Source organism: Alligator sinensis, unplaced genomic scaffold, assembly GCF_000455745.1.
Source record: "Alligator sinensis unplaced genomic scaffold, ASM45574v1 scaffold117_1, whole genome shotgun sequence".
Lineage (NCBI taxonomy): Eukaryota > Metazoa > Chordata > Crocodylia > Alligatoridae > Alligator > Alligator sinensis.
Window position 1 is genome coordinate 971,571 of NW_005841855.1, and position 21,157 is coordinate 992,727.

The window sequence follows — 21,157 nt, forward strand, 5'->3', positions numbered from 1 at the left end:
GCGTGCACACAGACGGCCTCGGCCCGCGCCCGGCGAGGACGGGACCGGGAGCCGGCCCGCACATTCTCGATATTCCTTACTGTGCTGCTATATCTGACCACCAACAAGCTTCCAGTTGGAGTGGAGCTAAACTACCGAATGGATGATAAACTGGTTAATCTCAGCTGACTCTGAGCCAAAACCAAGACCACTCTGACTTCAATCATCAAGTTCCACTACGCTGATGATGCTGTAGTCTGTGCCCAGTCAGAAGCAGACCTTCAGGCAATCATTGATGTCTTTTCCAAGACATACAAGAAAATGGGACTGACATTTAACATTCAGAAGAATAAGGTCCTCTACCAACAAGCTCTTAATGAGCAGTCCCCAGCTCAAGTAATTCAGATTTATGGTGAGACTGAAGAAAACTGAGTACTTCCTTTACCTCGGAAGCCACCACCCGCAGAAACCTGACATTGATAAAAAAATATAACATCGCTTCAAAAGTGCAAGCACAGCCTTCAGATACCTGAGGAAATGGGTGTTCAAAGATCGCAACATCAGATCTGAAACCAAGCTCATGGTCTATCAAGCAGTTGTGAACCCCACTTTACTGTATGAAGCTGAGATGTGGACACTCATGCAATGAGGGTTCAGATTTTTACCTGACTGGTCATTTTTTAAGCTGTCTGCAGCCATGCACTTGTGTTTAGTCACGGCTATAGACTGCTTTTTGTGGCCAGATTGGGTGAAAATTGTCATTTTTATCTGCTCCCTCAAGGTTAACTTGAAAAAATGCAACAGCAACTTCAGCTTATGGGAGACTATCACTCAGGACTGTCCCAAATGGAGGAAGAGTCTTAGTACTCTGCAACCTTATGACAACAGCAACAGAGATAAAAATGGGAGTGGCAGAAACAGCATGTTGCGGACTGAATCAGACTCTGAAGCCACCCACCCTGCCCAGAAACATGTGCCCGAGTTGCAACAGAGTCTGTTGATTCTGGATTAGCCTCACCAGTCATCTTTGGACCCACAGATAACACATTCATAAAAGACAATCATCCTCGACTACGAGGGATTGCCAAAGAAGTAGGAGGTAAGTATACATTCATAGCTGTGTGTGTAAATGAAAGAAAGAGATCAAAATGCCAAAAATGCAATTGTTTAAGACAAAGAGAAAAATATAACATACTATACTTTTCAATAGGTTTTTACAAATGAATACAATTATCACCTCTTAGGGCTGTGTTAATATTCTATCTATTACAGAGAGGATGAACACTGAAGTCAACTGAGTTCTGTGGAGTGGTGTCAATTTACAAAAGATGTGCACCTGGTTCTTCATGCTGTATAACTTAGAAACGACAGACTTTTGAATATAACATTTTAAAAAATATACAGTATGAATGAGATTTTCAAAGGCATGACAGGCACCAGGATTCCTAAAGCCTAGCCACTTTCAAGGAGTTGGGTGCTGGTTTGCCTTTTGTGCCTTTAAAAATCCGTGCCCCCCCATGTTCTTTAATTGCTTAGGGTTTAAAATAGAACAATGCTTCTTTCCTCCTCTTCCCCCCACCAAGTCCCCTCACTGCTCTCCTCCAAATATGAATAAAAAGTAAGATCTGCTCCACTACATTTGCTTGCATTAATTGATGTTAAAAAAGTCTGTTAAAAATAAAGCCCAGCAGTGACATTTTTCTTTGCTAAAGCACGGTAGCAGCACATTACAAACATTACAAAAAGGTCCCCTGGTAGGATTGTGAAGTTCCACTCTGGCAGTAAAATGCATCTACTGTATGTTCTCTGATTTATTTATTTATTTATTTTACACAGAACGTGTCACAAATGCAGGTAAAACGCACTTGCTCAGCATCTGGGCTTTAATACTGGAAAGACAGAAGAACTGGATAGGCTCCACATTTTTAGGATTATCTTTACTAGGAGTGGATGACTAATTTTGTTCACCAGCGACAGCCAAACCACAGTTATTCAGTCCCAGTTAGGCACTTTTATTATGGGTTCAGTTCCTCAGCCTTTACCACAAGTATTGAATTGCACAGTATATTCTAGGCACTTTCCAGATGCTCAAGAAGGATGGACCCAAGCCCTAAGGATCTCAGTTTTAGAACAGACAGACAAGGAGACAGAGGGGCAGAGAAAAAAAGAATAAGGAGATTTTTCAGACAAATCAACTAACTTGACTATGAATAGCTTAGGAGAATTGGGTTTTTAAGGGGAAAATAAAAGTGGAGTGGGTTGGGCCTTTTCAATGGCCTGGTACCAAGCCTAAGAGTCATTTGGAAGAGACAGAGACAGAAGGAATTGCATTAGATTCTGGAAAAAATGAGTGGAAAAGGCAGTTGCACTGGCTAAGCAGAGGTATAGGGGCCAACACAAAACTCAGCAAGGGAGAATAAGCAGGGAAGGGCAGAGAACATTGAAAGAGGCTACAAGCAGCTTACATTTGATATGGTAGAGGATGAGGAGTTAGTGGAAGGATTCACAGAGAGGACTAGCACTTTCAGACTGATGCACAGTTAGGTCAGATTAGTGACAACATTTTGTACAGACTGAAGATGAGTAATATGTAAGTTTAGTGGTGGAATATAGCCTGGGTTGGGTAAGAGAACTGGCTGTGGAGACAGGACAGAGTGTTCATAGAGACCGTGAGGAAAGGAACACTGAAAAGTGTGGAGACGGAGGTGTCAAAATAGTAAGGAAAGAAAATGGACAGCACAGACAAACAGAGTATAATGACCAAATGAGAGGAGGAAGGGTAACAATATGAACATACTTATGCTACCAAAATATACACACACATTATTTTGTATATGCACATATAAACAGAAATTATTCCAAAATTACTCCCTAAGCTTATCATTAAACCAGCAAAGAAGATATGGTAGGAGTGGGTCTCTAGGGCCTCCTCTACCCGTTACATTTATGCCATAATAAACGTATTAATTGCAGCAGTGCAGCATAAATGGCAATGGTGCTAGACGTTTACCAATTTAAGGCACCATAAAATGGAAAACCAGCCATAGAAATGTTCTACATATAACAGAACATTTTTATGGCTGGTTTGTATGGCACCTTATACTAAACATGCAGCAGGTGAGGGCCAGGGTCAACAGCTGACTGTCAGCTCTGGTTAGGGGCTGTACTGGGGCTGGTTTGAGATGCCAGTGCAGTCTCTGGCCAGAGCTGGCACTCAGCTAATTACTGGTCCTGGGCCCCAAACTATGGGCAGCTGTTTTCAACTTACTGGTGCAGGAAGGGCCTGGGATCATGATCCCAGTGCTCCTCTTGCACTGGCAAGCAGACAGGGTGCAATTGGGATCTGATTTCTGCTCCTGAAATTGCACCTCTTGCCATGCACATGCGGCATAGCAGGAGGCATGACTGTTGAGACTGGGGATAAAATCACACTGCACCTTTAAACAAATATGTGCTAGGGGCCTAATATACACTAAAACAAGGAGAGGACTGAGGACTTTTTCATGAATCTATGGATCCTTCCATGAACTATCCATGGGACAGCCTGGGAGAAGGCCGAAAGCTGTTACTGCAGGATACTGACAAATGACTTGTTCTACATGAGCGAGTCAGGGCTAGATTTTCAAATGCTGGCCTGCAAGATTTTCATCTGCAAATCAAAGTACCGTAGAAAAGAAGGCCTAGAAGGGATCTGTGGAGGCCTTCTAGTCCAAGCTCCTGCTCAAGGCAGGATCCTCCCTGTGAAACCTGACACACGACCACAAGGCATAACACCCTAACATATCATAGGTAAAGCAGCAGGACAATGGCGGCCAGTGTCCTGCTCCTCCAAGAGTTGTTGGAATAAGTTGGAGAGAGCCAAGAAGGTTCTGTAGATCCAACTAGATTCTCAGTTAATTCTGCCTACAGGGAATTCTGGACACTTAAATGAGGCCCAGGGAACGCCAGGCTTTTGTCCTATCCCTTGTAAAACACTATTTGCATATAGCAGCTATCACACTGGATATACCACAGTGAGTGGGGCTATTAAAATACAATGGGTCAGACAGCTGGCTAGCTAGATGTGATAGGACAGAGGCTACCTTCTGTACAGACCTGCAGAAGACTTTCCTGGTTTTTTTTCCAGCTCGGCTTGCAATTTATTAATCCTGCTTTAACTGACCAAAAAATGAAACTGCCCTAAAAACACTTTCACTGTCTTTTGAAAGAGATGACAATGCTCAGATACTATTGTGACTGGATCCTTGCAAAATACTAAGTTCTGAAGAATGAAAAAATATTGAAAAAGTCTTTCATTTACTGCTTTTCAAAGAAAGTGCAAATTATGGAAGTATCTATGTGCCTGCGTGTGTGCACATGCATGCACACACTTACATAAAACTTCTTATTCAGCTACTTATGTTTTCTTGGCCACTAAATTGTATTTTAAATTTAGACATCCAAACAAAACAACGCTGAGCAAGGGCTGAATTTCTAAGAGAAACTGGTTGTACTCTAAAGAAAACTGGTCAATGTGGTTTGGAGTTTCTAAGCTGAGTGAAATAGAAAGGCAAACAAGTGGCACAAGGGGCAAATACTGCTTTCTGTGGCTCATCTGGATGTGTGGGGGAAAGAATTATGAGAGTGTCCTAAAAGGTCAGAATGGTCCGCATCCTTCAAGCTGTATAGTAAACACACCCACACACTGTTTGATCTTTCTTTACCATGCAACCCAGGTTCCTAGGTTGGTGTTAAAAGGCAAACCTCTAGAAATGCAGAGCCAGCCACAATACCGGGGCTAGTCAGATATTCTTTCCTTTTTAAAACAAGGATCAAGAACATGTTTGTAAGCACCTTAGGGCAAGGCCACTGTTTCGTACAACACTGTATTAGCAAAATCATTTTGTAATACTGAATGCTAATCTCATAAAACCTTTTAAATTCATTGAACCATGGCATGGTTCACTCCACCCCTCAAGGAAAAGAAACAAAAACCTAAGGGCTTACCCCACAAAATTCCAGAGCATGGTCAAAACATTTTGATTTCGGAAAATGCTGAAGGGATACTCAGCACATCAATAGAAACCCTAGCACCTGGGCAGGACAAGGCCCTTAAAGTATAATTCTAATCGACAAGTCTAACGCAGAGTGCAGCATTGTATTTTAAATCAAAACCACTAAAAAGATAAAAGCCTGGAGCTGCAAAATATTAACTCAAAATAGGCACTAGACATTGTCCTCTCCTAACAGTTACGTATGTAAGGCAGTGTTTCATGATCATGCCTTGCTGGTATTCTCCCAGCAGCAAAATGAGAGACTTCTTTAATGGGGGGGAGGGGAGAGGGGAGATTGGGGGTGGAAAAAGGCTAATTACTTTTTAAAGCCTTATTTTTTTATAAGTCTAAGTCTTTCTAATTTGAAGAAATCATCTCATAGAGCATACTAGACAGTTGCTAGGGGCCCTTGACTGAAGGCCCTTGGGTCTTCTCCATACCTTTGATCTGCATTATGAAATGTTAATGTCCACCACGTCAGGACTTGTTACATAAACATACCCTTTCTTTAACTACTCAGTGCTGCCCGCTGCAACTTCCATTCATATTACCCATTTATATTTAAATGCTGACTTTGAGCTTATACCCAGAAGCACTGACATTTTTAAACAGGAGTAGCTAAACTAGGGTAAACTGCTAAATATAATTTATTGATGATAAAGAGCTTGGTTCAGATTAAATTCCAGCAATTTAATAATGAATACATTTACATCCTGCATCCGGAATATGTATATGCATGCGTTCCCCCCTCCATTTAACTGGCAGAAGAGGGTCTCAAAATCTCTGATTTCCTGTTGATTAGATATGAAGCAACCACAAGCACATATTTTTGATATCTCTATTAACAGACTGTTCATGTCTAACTGCAAAACTTGGTTGCACTTCTTTCAACATCTTTGCCCAAGACAGACCAGTAAACACAATTCCTCTCTCTATAATTAGCCTTTTCTCTAAGGGCCCTGAAGTAAGTCTGCATGCCGTAGATTTAATATCCAGTGCTATATCCATATGTGCTGCCCTTGCCTGGTCCCAGAGCATATAAACTCCCCTATTAGCAGCCTTGACTGCTTAATTATGCAGATTTTTTTTGTCCCCGCCTCCCTGTAAAATTACTGTATCTAACCTTTTTTTTACCCGCCTGCCTGTAAAATTACTGTATCTAACCTTTTTTTTTTTCCTCTTTGCACCATGCTGGCCATTCTAATGAAATCGGCATAGGGGAAAGGGCCTGATTTGCAGTTATGGAGGTTGGATCGCACTGGCAATCTGTCCTTAGTGGGAGTTACAAAAGAAGTCAAATGCCTTCATCTGGTTCTACCCTATCATCCCCAAGGTGATTGAGTTCACTTCCTGATGCTTCCTAAGTTTTCCTCAGGCTGTCCAATCAGCACATCCACCAGGGAGCCCAGCCTAGCTTGCAACAGTCTCTGTATCTAGTTACAGCCCCACCAGGGACAGTCAACCATCCACCCCCAAGCCTTCAGATGAAAACCTTTTCTAACAAGGCCGCCCAGCGCCAATGAAATAACACACATCTGCATATCCACTGGGTCCCATGTTTCTTGTGCTCATGGATTATGTATCTTGCAGCCTCTAATAAAGAAATGCAGTTCTTTGTTTAATGTTTATCTTGTGCTTGTTAAGCAAATGCTAATGTTGTATCAGAATGCTTTAGTGCTATTTGGGTTTTTGGTGATTTACTACAAGACAATCTGCTGTGAAGTAAATTTAGAGGGGAGGGGGAAGGAAAAAAAAAACATTCCAGCTGAAAGAAAAAAAGAGGGATTGACAGAGAAAGAGCAAGAGACAGAGGCAAAGATAGAGGGAGTGAGAGTGGGAGAGAGTGCAACAGCTCCCTATATGACTTTCCTAACCCCAGGCTGACATGCCCACTTTATCACTAGCCAGTCCGAGACCTGGAGGTACAAATCCAACCCAGTACAATTTCCAAAAGGCAAGAGATGATAACTTCCCCTTCAGTGAAAAGGTAAACAGTGTCCTGAAGGGTAAACAAAAAATAAAAAAGCCCTTTTTGTTGTCTGTCTTTGTGCCCTGATGGTTAGCACTGTGTAGTGTTATTCACAGACCACAGGGAAGCCCTAAATTTAATTGTTCATGCCTGCCTCTGCCAGAAACGGGCAAACGAGAATAAAAAGTATACAGAGCCCCCTTCTCCAAATTTTTTTTTGATGGAGGGATTTGGAAACTGACCAATGCCCTTTATTTACCCTTTGGGAAGATGGAATATAGATATCCACAATGTTAAGCAGACCTGCCAGTCTTTTTTCAATGCCTTCAGCCCCATTTTGAAAGAAGATGTAAGTTCTGGGCCTATGGCTTATGATTTTTTTTTCCTTTTGCCCAAATGAATCAGGGTTGTTATAATGTAAGTCTCCAAATAAAATAAATAAATAAATAATGAAGACATACTCAGCTGCCCCACACACTCCCTAGATGCCCAGCATGCCATAACTTCCTATCTGGCTACTACCTTCATGTCACAACCAGTTAATTTTAAAACAGACTGAAGAAAATAAGATTACAGAAACCAAATTTATTGCCAGAGTCAAATCAGAACCACATCTTAAAAGACAGTCCTTGCATTATCTTTATTGGCGTATAATTCTATACCTTCAGTGTGATAAAAAAGTCCCAAACATCCAGACATATTTTTGTCTATGGGTCTTCTCTTAAAGTATCCTGGAATCCCAGAGGTATCATGTAACATGGCAACAGATGTTTGTTACACACACACACAAACTTTGAACATGTGAATACTCCATTTACTCCTATTCAAGTTCTTGTATCATGCATTTTGCCAAGGTAGCTGGGAGTAAATGGACATATTAGGCTACTCTTTAAATCAGGGGTTCCCAACCTTTTTAGGCTGAGGACCAGCAAACTGCAGACTGGAAGTGACCACGGACCGGCAAACTGCAGACCAGCAGTGACCAGCATACTGTGGGCTTTTTTATACCTAGGTACTAGGTATAAAAAAGGGTTGGCTGCCAGTCCACAGTATGCCAGCCACTTCCAGTCCTCAGTTTGCTGGTCTGTGGTTACTTCTGGTCTGGCAGCCAGCCCTCCTGCAGACCGACAGCCAACCCTTTGCAGCCTGGCACTGGGCCGTGGCCTGGGAGTTGGGAACCCCTGGTTTAAATTTCCCAGATCCTACCATCCATCCCTGCTAGTATCCATTGTCCAGAAATAGTGAATTTGTACTGGTGAAAAATGCTGGACTACATACCCTGAAGACTTGAGTTCCCTGGTACAAAAGAACGAGTGTATGGGAAATGGTCACATGAGTTTCTCTACATTATCACCATTCTAATGTGCCTCACTTTTCAAAATATTCACTCTGAGGCTCAGATATAATTCCATTTTTTCTCCCAATTCAATGACTGGCCTCTACTGAAATTGCTGACAAAATGTCCATTAGTAAAAACTCTAAAGAAACTTTTGTGACGTGGGGCCTGTCTACAAGATCTCCAAGGCATGCTGGCAACCACCACAGGACAGCATGGTATATCCACTCCACAGGTGCAAAACTCTGTAGCACAGGGGTGTCAAAGATACAGTCTGCGGGCTGGATCCAGCTTATGGAGCCCCATCATCCAGCCCCCAGTGCTGGCCCTGAGTCTCAAAATGACCCACATGTGGTGTGCACCAGACCTGCCCTATGTGTAGGACCCAGGACATGCAGCACATGTGGCTCCTGCTCTGGAACCTGTGCTGCATGTGGCACCTGCACAGGCCAGTTCAGGACCAACCTGCCACCCCTACATGCTGGATCCACCACCCATGACACCTGCTTTGGCTGATCTAGGACGTGTGCCACAAATGGGGCATGCTCCAACCAGTTCACCAGAGCGGGTAGGGGAGGCTGGCGGGGGAAATGGGTCTGATCCATCCAGCAGGACCGGCTCTGCACCATTTATCTGACCCGTGGACCGGTCCCGTGCCACTCATCAGGCCTTAGAGCAGGGTTTAGCAAACTATGGCCCATGGGTCAGATCTGGTCCATGAAGAGACTGGATCTGGCCTGAGAGAAGCTCTGTTGAATATCATGCCAATCCTCTGCTGCGAGCCAACTGTCAGTTCTGTTCTGGTATTTCCTAACAGCTGGCTGATTCCTTGTTGCCCCTCTGTTGCTGCCCTGTGTGAAGATGTGCTCTCTCCCTCTCCCCTTTTAGCTTCCCTTGGGAAATGTGCTGTTGAATTTGCCAGTCTAAATTGGGCTTGCCACTTGTGACAAGTCTAGCACTACTCTAAGGCAGCTTCTGTTTCAGGGTTTAGTGTGTATGCAGAGTAGGTAGGTCATGCATCCTTTCAGCATTCCTTACCATGGCCGGAAGCCAGTGCCAGCATGCCCATGGATGCTATTTATCGAGAGCTGGACACTCATTCAGTAAACATGACCAGTGGCCAGTAGCGTAGTTAGGGCAGGGCAAGTGGGGTGCTGGCCCTTGGCACCTGTTTAGAGGGGGCACCAGCAGCAGCTGGGGTCTTTGGGTCTCTGGGATGAGGTTGGCTTGGTCTTTCAGTGTTTGGCCCCCTCCTCCTCGCAAACTCCAGCATTAATGCCCATGGCACTAAAACTAATACAAAATGAGGTCTGTGCCAGAGGTCATCAGAGTCTCAAGTAAAGCCAAATTTGAACAACTGACATGGAAGTGAATGACCGCCTATCCCTCTACTAACCAGCTGAGCAAGGCAGAGAGACCTAAGGCACACATTTTAAGAATATAAAGTTAACATAATTATCTTTCACTGCCTTCTCCCATCCTAGTTTATAGCCAACTAAACTGACTTAAATTCCTATATGAATGATATTTGTCATTAATTACATTTAAGGTCTTCTCATACAAAGCCATTGAGAGCTCACCTCACTTTGCTTGTGCCCTTTTTATTCAAATGCAAAGTCCTGGCTCTAATCTTTAAAGTCCCTAATGTGTACAAATCTGCAATCTTTGAGATTGACTCTCTATTCACTAGAGTTGCACCGATATATTGGTCACATATCAGATTGGCACTGATAACAAGAAAATTAACATGATTGGCAATTGGCTTTATTTGGTCAATAGTGTCACCGATAAGTGTTACATGTGCATGTGGCCAGGAATGTAGCTTGGAGAGCAGCCTCCGACCAGTAATTCTGTGGTTGGGGGCAAGGGGCATGGGGGGTGCAGATCAAGGCCCCCATGGTGAGGGATGAAGTGGGGTAGGGCCTGCCCAGCCAGGGTGGTGAATTAGACCGTGGGATGGGGCGTGGACTGGAGCCACGAGTGGCTTGTCCAGGGGGTGTGAGGGGTGGGGAGGGGGGCAGCCCCCCTGCTGTGCACACCCATGGGGGAGGCATGGTGGGCATGTACCCCCCTGGATTTGTGCTTGGGTTGGAGGTGGACTGCGTGCTAGAGGCTGGCAGCCAGGCGCTGCACTGGTGGGGGGGCTGAGCTGGGGTTGCACTCGGGGCAGGTGGGGCAGGGCGAGCTCAGCTGTGTGGGGTGGCTTCAGAATTCCTCTGGGGCTATGGGGAATTTTGGGGTGGGCATAGCCCCCCCAAAGTCCTCCCTGGGTGCTGCCACTGCCTGCCACACACAGCTGAGGCTGCCCCACCCCCACCCACCCCAAGCACAGCCCCAGCTCAGCCCCCACAACCAGGAAGGGGCTGGTGCAGCCCCTGGCCCCAAGGCCACAGTGGATAGCCCATCACTACCCGCACACAAATCTAGGGGGAGGGCACATACCCCCCCATGCCTCCCTCGGAGGTGCTGCCCCACTCCCCTCCTCACTGTGGAAGCCTCGATCTGCCCCCCACATCTCCCTTCCCTCTCCTGTGCCCCCTTCCCCCTGCTTCCCACAGACTTATTGGAAGAAGGCTTCTCTCCAAGCTTCCAGGCTGCATTACTATAAATTGGCTATCGGATTGGTATTGGCCGATATGGCTGGTTAATAATTGGCCTTTGGTATCAGCCAAGAAAAACTTTATTGGTACACCCCTGCTATTCACAATCTTCTGGGAAAATGGAGCTCAAGAACACAAAATCTTAGGGCCTCGTTACATGTTCCACTTTGAGCTGCTCAAATGTTGATTGGTGTTGGTGCTAGCTTGAGTTTGGAGCAGTCACACCTTCAGGCTAAAAACCTTCTCTGACTGTCCCTTTCCTGCACAGATGTGACTTGCCCCTAGACGGCATGCAAGCAGGGACCTGACAAAGAGGTACAGCTGTGAGTTGCCACTACAGGGCTGGTGAGTCAGGACAGGCTTCTATCCCTGGTCTAGGTGGAGGTATGGGAGAGATGGGTTGGGGGTGGGGAGGGGGGACACATAAACACAGGTGGCAGAACGCTGGGGCTAACGGGGCTCAGCCCCCACAAAACTTTTTGCAGCAGCCAGTGACAGCAGCAGTCATGAATGGCGTGTGCCCCTGGTAGCTAGGAGGGCATGGCTGCCCTGTCAGCAGTGGGAACACGGTGGTGGGTGCCTGGCAACGGTAAGCATGGAGCTCCCACAGATGCCGCTGGCACTGTCAGTGACTGGGAGGGGGGCGAGTGTCCACCAAGGGTCAGTGACCACTCTCAGGCACTGCCGGCAGTGTCGGCTGTGGCCAGGGCCGATCATGGACTGCCTGCAGACATTGCCTTTTTGCAGGGGGTGCACCGCCACACTCAGGGAGTGCACATGCACCTCGTGCGCATCACCCCTGGCAGCAGCACCACCATTCCACAGCGCCTGGCATAGCTCTGCATGCAACTGCTCCTCCACTGCTGCATACATCACTAGCATGTGTCAGCCCCACAGCGGCCCTGCAGGAGGAAGGGGCAGGGGTCAAGCAGGTCAGCACCCCCAAATAATATTTTCTCCCACCTCTTATTGACGTGAAGCTGGGAGGTGGAAAGTTAATGGGATAGGAGTGAATAATGAAATGGGAAGTGGAAAGGAAATGGGGGTGAGGGAAGGATGGTGAAATGAAGTCAGTCTCTGAAGGATATAATAAAAAGAAGTTTTAAAAAATTTAAAAAGAAATAAAGAGGAAGTAAATTAAAGAAGGTCTCATGTTTTAATAAATTGGGATTTGGGATTGGAGTCTGGAGGGTGCTGGTCATGCTTCTCAGGGTGACTGGGAGCTCTGAGGGAAGGCTCTTTTGTGGTTGCTACTGCCCCTGCTCCAGGAAAGAAGCTCCAGCTCATGGGAAGCTGATCTAGTCCCCTACCTTGTTCCCCACCCACCCCATTTTGACCCCACTCCTGGACCTGCTCATGTCCATGTGACCTGGCTAGCTGGCATGTGCTCTGCAGATTGTTTGCATGGGGCTGCACCCCTGGGAGTGGAAAGGCCACAACCCCAGGGTGGGAGGACGGTGTTGGCTTGCAGCCAGAACTTCCCTCTGGGCAGCAGAGTTCAGGGTGTGGAAGGTTTGTCCACACAGAACAAGAGGATGGGGGAGGAGGACACTGAGACACTGAAGGACTGCAACTTGGGCAGCTCATTTGTTGGGAGTGGCCACACATTAATGGAACACAAGCTGGGTAACATGGATCAGAGATAAACCTGCCCTGGAGTGGCGTAACTTTAAGCCGCCTAAAGTGTGCTAAAAATTAGTTTCAGGTGTTAATGCGAAGACAATCTAGGGGTTAAGAGCTCCAGAAGCTGCCTAAAATGTTACAAGGCCCTCAGAGAGATCAGATTTAATCTCTCCAGTGCGAGGGCACAGCGTTCTCTAGGCTAGGACTGTGAAACTCCTCATCAGAGTTCTCGTTTCAACCAGCTCTAACCATCACCACCACTAAGAACTTGCTACACAGGAGTCCTTTCAGGGCTCTGTTAGCTGTCTGCAGGATTTCATGAAAGCTATCTTTTGAATTCAGCCCTGCTCAGTACAAACTAAGAGACACTAAGATGTGATAAATCTGTATTTATTACATTTGGCTTTATGAACCAAAGGTCTTCAGCCTTCAAAATGGCTTTGATAGAGATTGTCAACAATATACAAGTCCCAAACTAGAGACTAGTGTTCTTGTGCAGGTCACCATGCCCCAGTGTAAATCATCTGGACTAACAGTTCTGAATGACACCAATTTCCACACCAATGAACTCTAATTAGTCATCAAGGAAGCTGTATGAAAATCTCCCTAGTGATCTATGGTTCAATTCATCTAGCTGGTCTTATCTTTGATCCTGCTTTTGTGGCAGGATTGGAGATAACACAGGAATTGTGCCTTTATTATGCACCGACAATTACCTCTTTTGTTTTGAGGCCAGGAGCACACATTTTCTGCTGGGACACTGTATTTATTTAGGTCTGCCCTCAGAGGCAAGTGGGATTGCTTAGATTTCAGAGGAATTTCTCAGTAGGAATATTGTGCAGCTATTAGGGTACTCTATTGCAAGTTAGGTAGGACTTAGTAATAGTCTACTATCTTTGGTTACTGAACACTTCAAAGTGCTTTCTTGCCTCCTTCATCTGTCTTGTTCATCTGACAGGTCACTGTGACTTCCAACTGCTGAAACAGGAAGGAGATGGCCAAAGCATACATGGGTTAAGTCCTGGTTCTGAACTGTATTGATTAAGAGGAAAAGAACTTTTGAAATCTTCTGCGGTGACTGCAGGAATCAAAGAAAAGAGGTGGTTAACAACCTGGTTAATCCAGGTTGTTTGCTTCAGGTGAAAGAGTCAAGTGTTTCTTACTGTGGGGCATTACAGAGGATCAGTCAAATCCCATCTGAGATCTGTGCCTCAGTGGTGGCATATTTGCTTCTAGGGAGTGAACTTGGAGTGACTGGTGACTAAGCTTCACACCCAAGTCATAAGAATAATTATGAAAACTTAAGTCATTGAGAACAGTGAGTCTTTTCTACTTAAGTTTCAGCCTGCGATGTTTGCTTACTTTCCAATAGCGATATCATCTCAGAGAAAAATCTGAACCTCTCCCGGATGATTGAAGCTAGCAGCAAGATGTTAGGGTCAATTTTATTTTCAGCCAGGGTGTAGTATAGAAGCTGGCCTGGTGCTGTAGGATATTGATCTCTTGTCAGTGACTGAGGATCAGGTGTCCACACTGATGCTTGTAGCTTTGAGAGCTGCCTGTGATAATCCTGACCACAGGTGTTGAAGATTTGCTTGCAAATCACTGTAGAGTCAACCAGATTCTCAATTCTTTCTAAAGCATCTCAAAGGATTGCATAAGATGGTTGCTCATTTCCTCCAAATGATATTGTATATAGCAAAGATCATATATAGCAGCAACCCATGGACCACTGGCCAGATTGAGAAGAGATTGGATCCAGCTCACAAAGCTCTCATCTGGTCCACACATTACTGTTTGCAGATCCTCAGCCATTTGTTCCAGTCTGTCTTCTGTGTTCCAGAAGACATTTTTCTAACAGCCGGTTGATCCCCTGCTCCATCCCTATTTTTTATGGGCTGCTCCTCCCTCCCCCCTTCCAAAATTCTGCTTACTGTCACTGAGGGATTACTCAAAAAATTACACATTTTTCAGTGGAGGCTGCATTTTCAGAGTGAGAGCAGCTCACCACACAGACCAGCGATGACTGGGGTAGCAGCATGGGAACAGTGGCTCATGGTGCTGGCATGTGGCAAGCTATGGCCCGCATTAGTAAAATGTTGCCAATCCTTGTTATACAGAGTTCTGCAGGATTCTGTCTGGTCACCATTATTGTTTCCATGCATATGGAGCCACTAGAAATGACAAGTTAGAGAGACTGATGGCATCTTCATTTATAATGCCTAGTTTGGGACTGGATGGCTTCCCTTTATATCCTGATGGAGTGTTATTCCTTTCCATCCTGGTAGAGCAGATTCTTACCCAAGATCTTATCCAAGTCTCAAATGGACACTGTTGCATCAATAAGGAGCATTAGGGACCAGGGTGTGGGTGACTGAGGAAGGTCACCTGATAATTGTAAAGTCCAGCAAGAGGGTTCATGGGGAGCCAGGAGTCACAACAAGCCAGGAGTTGAGACCACAGTTCCAGGTAAGCTGGACATGTGAATTGAAGTCAGGGAGAGCCAGAAGTTAAAGCTGAAGTCAGTGTGCATCAGGAGTCAAAGCCAGAGTTTCTAATGAGCGAGTCAAGGAACTATAGAAGGGTCAGAAACAAGCACCAGTCTTTTACTAGAACAGAGTAAAAGACTGTTGGCTGGGGCCAGTTTTAAAGGCGGGGGTGGGGCTTGTTGCTTGCAACCTCAGGGGATTGGCTGCCCTAATTGCCCAACCAGGACCAGCTGGACCCAGGCTTGCTATCTTCAGGGGATGAAGTGCCCTGATCTTTTCATTGGGACTTTATGGGCCGTGGGACCTGATCTGAGGAGATGCCTAGCTAGGATTCAAACCAGGCAAAGCATGATACCAGAGGAAACAGCAGAAGGTATGCTAGCTCAAGGATTGATAGGGCATGTTAATTATTTCTCCCTAGGCTAAAGGGGAGGTTGTCTGGGTTACTAGTTATTTTTGAGTGTTCAGATGAAAGTAGCTACTAAGAGCCCTTCCCATCATATGCACTTAGGAAGAAGCTTGTGAGACATTCCCTTTAGCATGTAGAAATTGCTGTGATCATTCATGAGACATTAAATTATAGTGTTCTTCAATAGGTTCCACCTGAAAACCCTGAACTGCAGCTAGTGCTATTAAATCCTAACTAGTTTGATCTGAGAATATTTCCTCAAATGGTTCTGTGGCAGCTGCCATCAGAAATGCTTAAACTAGCAATCCCCTTCTAATATAATTGGGAGAATACTATTGACAGAATGTTTTAGGTCAGTGGTACTCAACCTCCAGCCCATGGGCCATATCTGACCTGCAAGGCCATGTCTTCCAATCATGGGTCTCACCACAGGTCCATAAATTTGGCAGCAGAGGAATAGTGGATGTATTCATTTCTGGGGGAGCTTGTGGGCTAGATGGGTGGGCCCTGCTTACTAAACCATGCTGGCATATGGCTGGTGTCAGCACAGAGTCACCTGGTGGCTGATTTGACGTGCATGGTTGGACTGTCTCACAGGGCCAAGCTCGCATATGAGTGGGATCCAGCCCACAGACCAACCCCGCAAGTGGGACTGCAGCACATTTAGCTGGGGCAGAGCAGCCCCAACTGGTACAGCCCCCAGGAGGTCAGCCTGCCAGTCCGGGACTAATCTAACCTGATTCAATGTGCTGTGGAGGGGCTGGCTCGGGCACGAGGATGCTACGGTGCAGGGCTAGCCAGCAGGCAGCCCCTGCACTGAAGCACCCTCGTGCTCCAGCCAGCCCTTTCAGTGTCTACAAATGCACTGCTACGGAGTAAAAATACTCCACTGTAGGATGGATGCTTGCTGGTTCTAGCTGTGTTGGTCTAAGGACATAGGCAGGCAAGGTTCTTTGGGTAGATGTGATATCTTTTATGAGACCAACTAAAATAGTTGGAAAAAAGTTCTTTGCAAGCTTTTGGGCACAAACACCCTTTGTCAGGCATACGGAGACTCTGCAGCTGTTATGAGTTCTCCAAGGTAGAAAAGAAGCTTTATGGAGAACTCATAACAGCTGCAGTCTCCCTATCCATTGTAGGATAGCACTTGTGTTTACAAGTACTAACCTACAGCAGAGTTAATTAGTTTACTCTGTCCTAATAGCCCTGTCTGTGTAGATGGTGAGACACTTACTGTGGAGCTAATAAGGCAACTGCAGTAAAAGTCTCATGTAGATGTGCCCATTGTGCAGTACTTTATGCTGAGTAAATCAACAGGAAGGTCTACTTGTGGAATAGGTCTTGCCCAGTATGATTAAGTATGAGTAGGAAAATTACCTGGCTTTGGCTGTTGGTGACCACCACAATAAAATGAGACCATGCACCAGAAGTGACAATCAAATTAAATAGAATTTTACAATTGTTGCAAATGCTTTCATCTTCACAAGAAATGTGAAAGGTAACTACTTTAACCCTTAACATTTCTGGTTTTCAGCTGAAATTAAACAATCCTAAAAATCTTAAATTCTTACACTGTGCCTCAGAGTCCTTTTCAGGTCTATGCTGGGACAGATTTTTGCATTTTTTTTTTATTTAAAAGCTCAGTCTAAAACAAGATTTAAAAAAAAAAAGGCTAATATTGGGTCAAGGGCCAAACAATATAATTATGCAGTACTACTTACATTATTCCTGAAGCTATTTGATTTTGACAAGCCCACATTTGGTAATTAACATGAGAATGCCCCCTTGGGCTGTTCTCCTGTTAGCTAAAATATCTTATAAATTACTGTAATAAAAGAAAAAAGTGAACACACTGCCTGTCAATGTTTCAACTTATCTAGCAAGAAGAGGAGACAATGCCATGATCTGGAAACATGCTCGTGGCAAATGGATGCATAAATTACACTGTCTGTGCCCATCTGAACCAGTCACCTGCCTGTCAATGGATAATATACACATAATGCTTTGGATTAAAAAAATATATTAATGTATTGGACAGGATGGCTATGGATTAGAAACTTATGTAAGACTTTGTTCTCCATTTAAATATTTTGGAAAACTCCATCACTACAATATTGGACAGTATGAACTTAGCAAGATATCCAGAAGTTATTGCTAATTTGCAGTGTGTAATTTTTGGGTATTCAACCTGAGTTTGAACTTCGAGGTGCTGTTATTGTGGGCTGTAAGTGCATAGAACTACTGAAAATCAGACCTCTGGTTTCTCTAGTTGAGGACCAAACATTACATGCCATTTTTTAAAATACAGGCCTCTCATATGCTGAACTCAGGACCAGGCAGACATAACATCTGTACAGATGCAGCAATCCTGCTGTCGTCATGTGTAGTATGATACCAGACTCCAAGGAAAATAAAAGTCCTTTGCTAATATCAGCACTCTTATAATTTGGGTACAAATATAAACCATATGCACATACTATGCACATTCCTATTCACCAAGCTGAATGTCCTCACACAACCTGCTAAAAGTAATGAAAACTGACACGAATGAAAGTGCTTTTCGTAATACTTCCTGGCAGCTACAATATTTTCCTTTATTTATGACATAACAAAGAACACAAGTGCTGGCAAACAAAAGGAGAAAGGAATGAAAGATTTTTCTTAGAAACAAATATCCAAAAAAATATATTTGATTTCTTTGTCCTTCTGAGTCCAGGTTTTGTGGAACAAAAGGGCATCTTAAAGGAGAAAAATTATTATTTATATAAACAATTTTTTTTTGTGCATGTGTCTATTTAGATGTACAGAGATAGGAGCTGTGGATGGACTGACATGTAACTTATATGCCAAATTAGAGGGATTTTGGGGAGAAAATGATCATTAAAAACAACAAATGCTCCAAAAATAAACTCTGCGAATTTACTGTCCAAGCCACTTGGATAAAAAATTTGCCACCTTCACTAACATGAAGCTCTGGAAGTCTGTAGAACAATAGTTCTTGAAGTTCGATCACTGAGGGCCTTTTTTTTTTTACTCTCCTGTTGAAGGCCTAGGGGAATCAATGCCTATAAAGCGTAAACTTATTGATAGAAATTCTGGGGCATGCAACAGAATGTAGATCAAAAAATGGCTGTATTTAATCCATAGCAGACATAATTTGCTACTATTGCTGAATTTTAAGAGGAACTGATCCAAAACAATGTCGCATTCTCACTTCTGTGCCACAGAGTAATGACATTTAATCATGAATTTTACTACATTCTCTTTGTGACAGCTGAGACACAGAGCAAGCCAGCTGATGCAATTCCTGTTCTAAAGCTGTAAGCCTATAAACAGTAGCAGCAAACAGGAAGCCGACTTATCCCATATTGGAATACACTACAAAATGTAACTCCCATAGAGTTTATAAATTGCCATTTTACCTCCTCTTTTTCTAGAGCAGACAAAAACTTAAGGTAACAATCTATTCTGGATGAGCTTGCCAATGACTCAATGCCACAGTCACCAGGTCAGAGGTAAGGAGGGCTGCACAGCACACAATGCCATCGTTTCAGCCTGATTAATGCCCCTAATTACTTAAGAACAACTTGGACACAAATTATTTATTATTTCCTGTACATGTTACTCAGTGAAACTTTCCTTAGGTTGGGAAAGTCATGGTGAAGACAATGGCCATATTTGCCTGCGTTACCTCTCACATCAAACCACACTACCAACAACCTTCAAAATCCTGTATTATGATTGGAGATCATAGGAACAATTTGGGCTCCTAGATGTGACTGGTTTCCCTGGCCCTACACCAAGTCTGATTTGGAAGCTAGAAAGAGGGTCTGTTTTATTTCACCTATTTTTATTCTTTTTATTTTTGTGTAAATTTTTTGGCGATTGCCCCGTGTACCAGATTGATAGCTGCAGAGACTGAAATTTCCAATTTATCCGCACGACAGGGACAGAAACAGGGAGCAAGCATGCAAGCCTCCTGCCCACCCTGCTCATTCAAGAAGTCTCAATCTTGACCTAGAGGGACCACCTGTAGCGGTCAGAAGGTATTGTTGTCTCTTTGCCCATTTAAGTCTTTGGCTACTCTGCTGAGACAGTCAACAAAGGTGCCAACAAGTATGGTTGTGCTTTTGTGGTGGACACCTGTCCACTAAAAATTGGGCTGAGAAAACCAGCTCATTTTATTCGGGTCAGTGAACAGCTATTGCAGATTAACAACTTCTGGCTCTTACCCACATGGCATGGGTCTAAAATGATGACCTAACACATGCCCGGATCTCATGATTATTATTTGGTGAGAGTAATGTATGTCCTTTGTATAAGATGCAAGGATAAATGTAGTTTCTATCTCAAACAGCTTCCTACCATTTTCCTCAGTCACCCCAGGTTTACCATAGTTTCCTCTTCTCTTGCCCTGCATCAATCCCTACTTTTTTGGCAAAGGATACCAAAGACAAGATTCCAACTGCTTGGCTCAGAGCAGTTTTTCATCACATATCTATCATCTGCATTTAAAAACAAGGGAAAAGAAAGCTGGTTTCAGAATGCCATTTGATCAAATACGGACATAACTAAGCTGACATAAACATGCTTCTATTTCCTGTAATACTTTCTTAAAAGTAGAGAAGCAGAGTGGGAGTCCTGCTGGATTTCCCTTAGCAACCTGACAGGAGCCCACAAGGTCAGCTAGCAGGAAGCATAGAAAATTATGCAGTGGGGAATTATCAGCTAAATTATTTCACTATACTCAGGATTTTTACTGTTCCTCCCAAGACAGTGGCCTCTTGCTACTTGTAGTAGAAACAGGAATAAAAGGACAGACATGACAAAAAGATTTAAAAAAAATATATATGTGCATGTTTTATGTGCCTCCAGAAGGCTGTGACTTTAATGCTCAGCTATTCTTTTGTTGTTGATTTTAGATCAAAAACCAGATCTGTAGCTGTGGCTGCAGTATGCACAACACAAGTCGTGTGTGTGTGTGTGTGTGTGTGTGTGTGTGTGTGCAGGTCCATGAAGGTGGCTTAAAGCTCACCTTTGCTTTCCTTCAACCCTGCTGCAGCCTCTAGTTCCCCTGCACCAATTTACAGTAGCCTGAGGTCTGCTCTAACTTATATGTGGGCTGCAAACCACCTCAAGGGTATGAAAATACAGTTCAGAATCAGCCTGATGTAGGGGAGTTCCAAAAAACTCCTTTTCTTTGTTATGTTAGCAGCATGGAAAAGGAATGGTGTAAGAGCCCTACACTGGATCTACAACAGTAGAGGGTCAACCTAGACTTCCCCCTGGGACAGTGTTTACCAGTATTAAACCCTGCTCACAATGGTAGTATGGTGCAAAGATGCCCTACTAGAATGAAGACTCTAGCCCTGGCATTTTATTTAATTATTTAGGAACCGCGAAAGGAGGAGCACAGGTCTGGGAGACTGCACACAATGAAGTTTGTTTCACAGCACTGCAAGCATGATTTATCAATTAGCAGGTAATGAAAAAAATTCTCTGCAATTAAAGACTTGATTTTGTTCAAACAGGAAGCAGCACCATACCATGGTGTACTCCTCAGAGAGCAAGGCAGCTCCTGTCACTAATGTGGAACACAGCTAATTTTAACAGATTCTGTGTGCGCCTCTTGAGAAATGCCATGTTGATGAAGGAATATACAGTAGGGAACCCCCCCAAAGGACTTGGCTGATTGGAGAGCCTCAGGAAAGGGGTAGGG

At 44.3% G+C, this 21,157-nt stretch overlaps 1 protein-coding gene and 1 long non-coding RNA gene across 11 annotated transcripts in view; one reads left to right on the forward strand and one right to left on the reverse strand.

Moving 5' to 3' along the window:
- ZNF521 (zinc finger protein 521) overlaps nt 1–21,157 on the reverse strand; it is a 294,631-nt gene that overhangs the window by 66,986 nt on the left and 206,488 nt on the right. The window contains exons 7-8 of one of the 10 annotated variants that reach the window (XM_025214015.1): nt 19,887–19,943; nt 14,889–15,094 (exon numbers count right to left, since the gene is read on the reverse strand). The exons of the other annotated variants lie outside the window; for them this stretch is intronic. Of the exons in view, the coding sequence (XP_025069800.1) occupies nt 15,063–15,094; nt 19,887–19,943 (89 nt within the window). The 3' untranslated portion in view covers nt 14,889–15,062. Of the gene's footprint in view, nt 1–14,888; nt 15,095–19,886; nt 19,944–21,157 lie in introns of those variants that run through there. 10 annotated transcript variants of the gene reach the window in all.
- LOC102382447 lies at nt 15,328–20,894 on the forward strand. The gene is made up of 3 exons (XR_322957.2): nt 15,328–15,402; nt 19,386–19,484; nt 20,832–20,894. It is a non-coding gene; the product is annotated as an uncharacterized LOC102382447 (long non-coding RNA).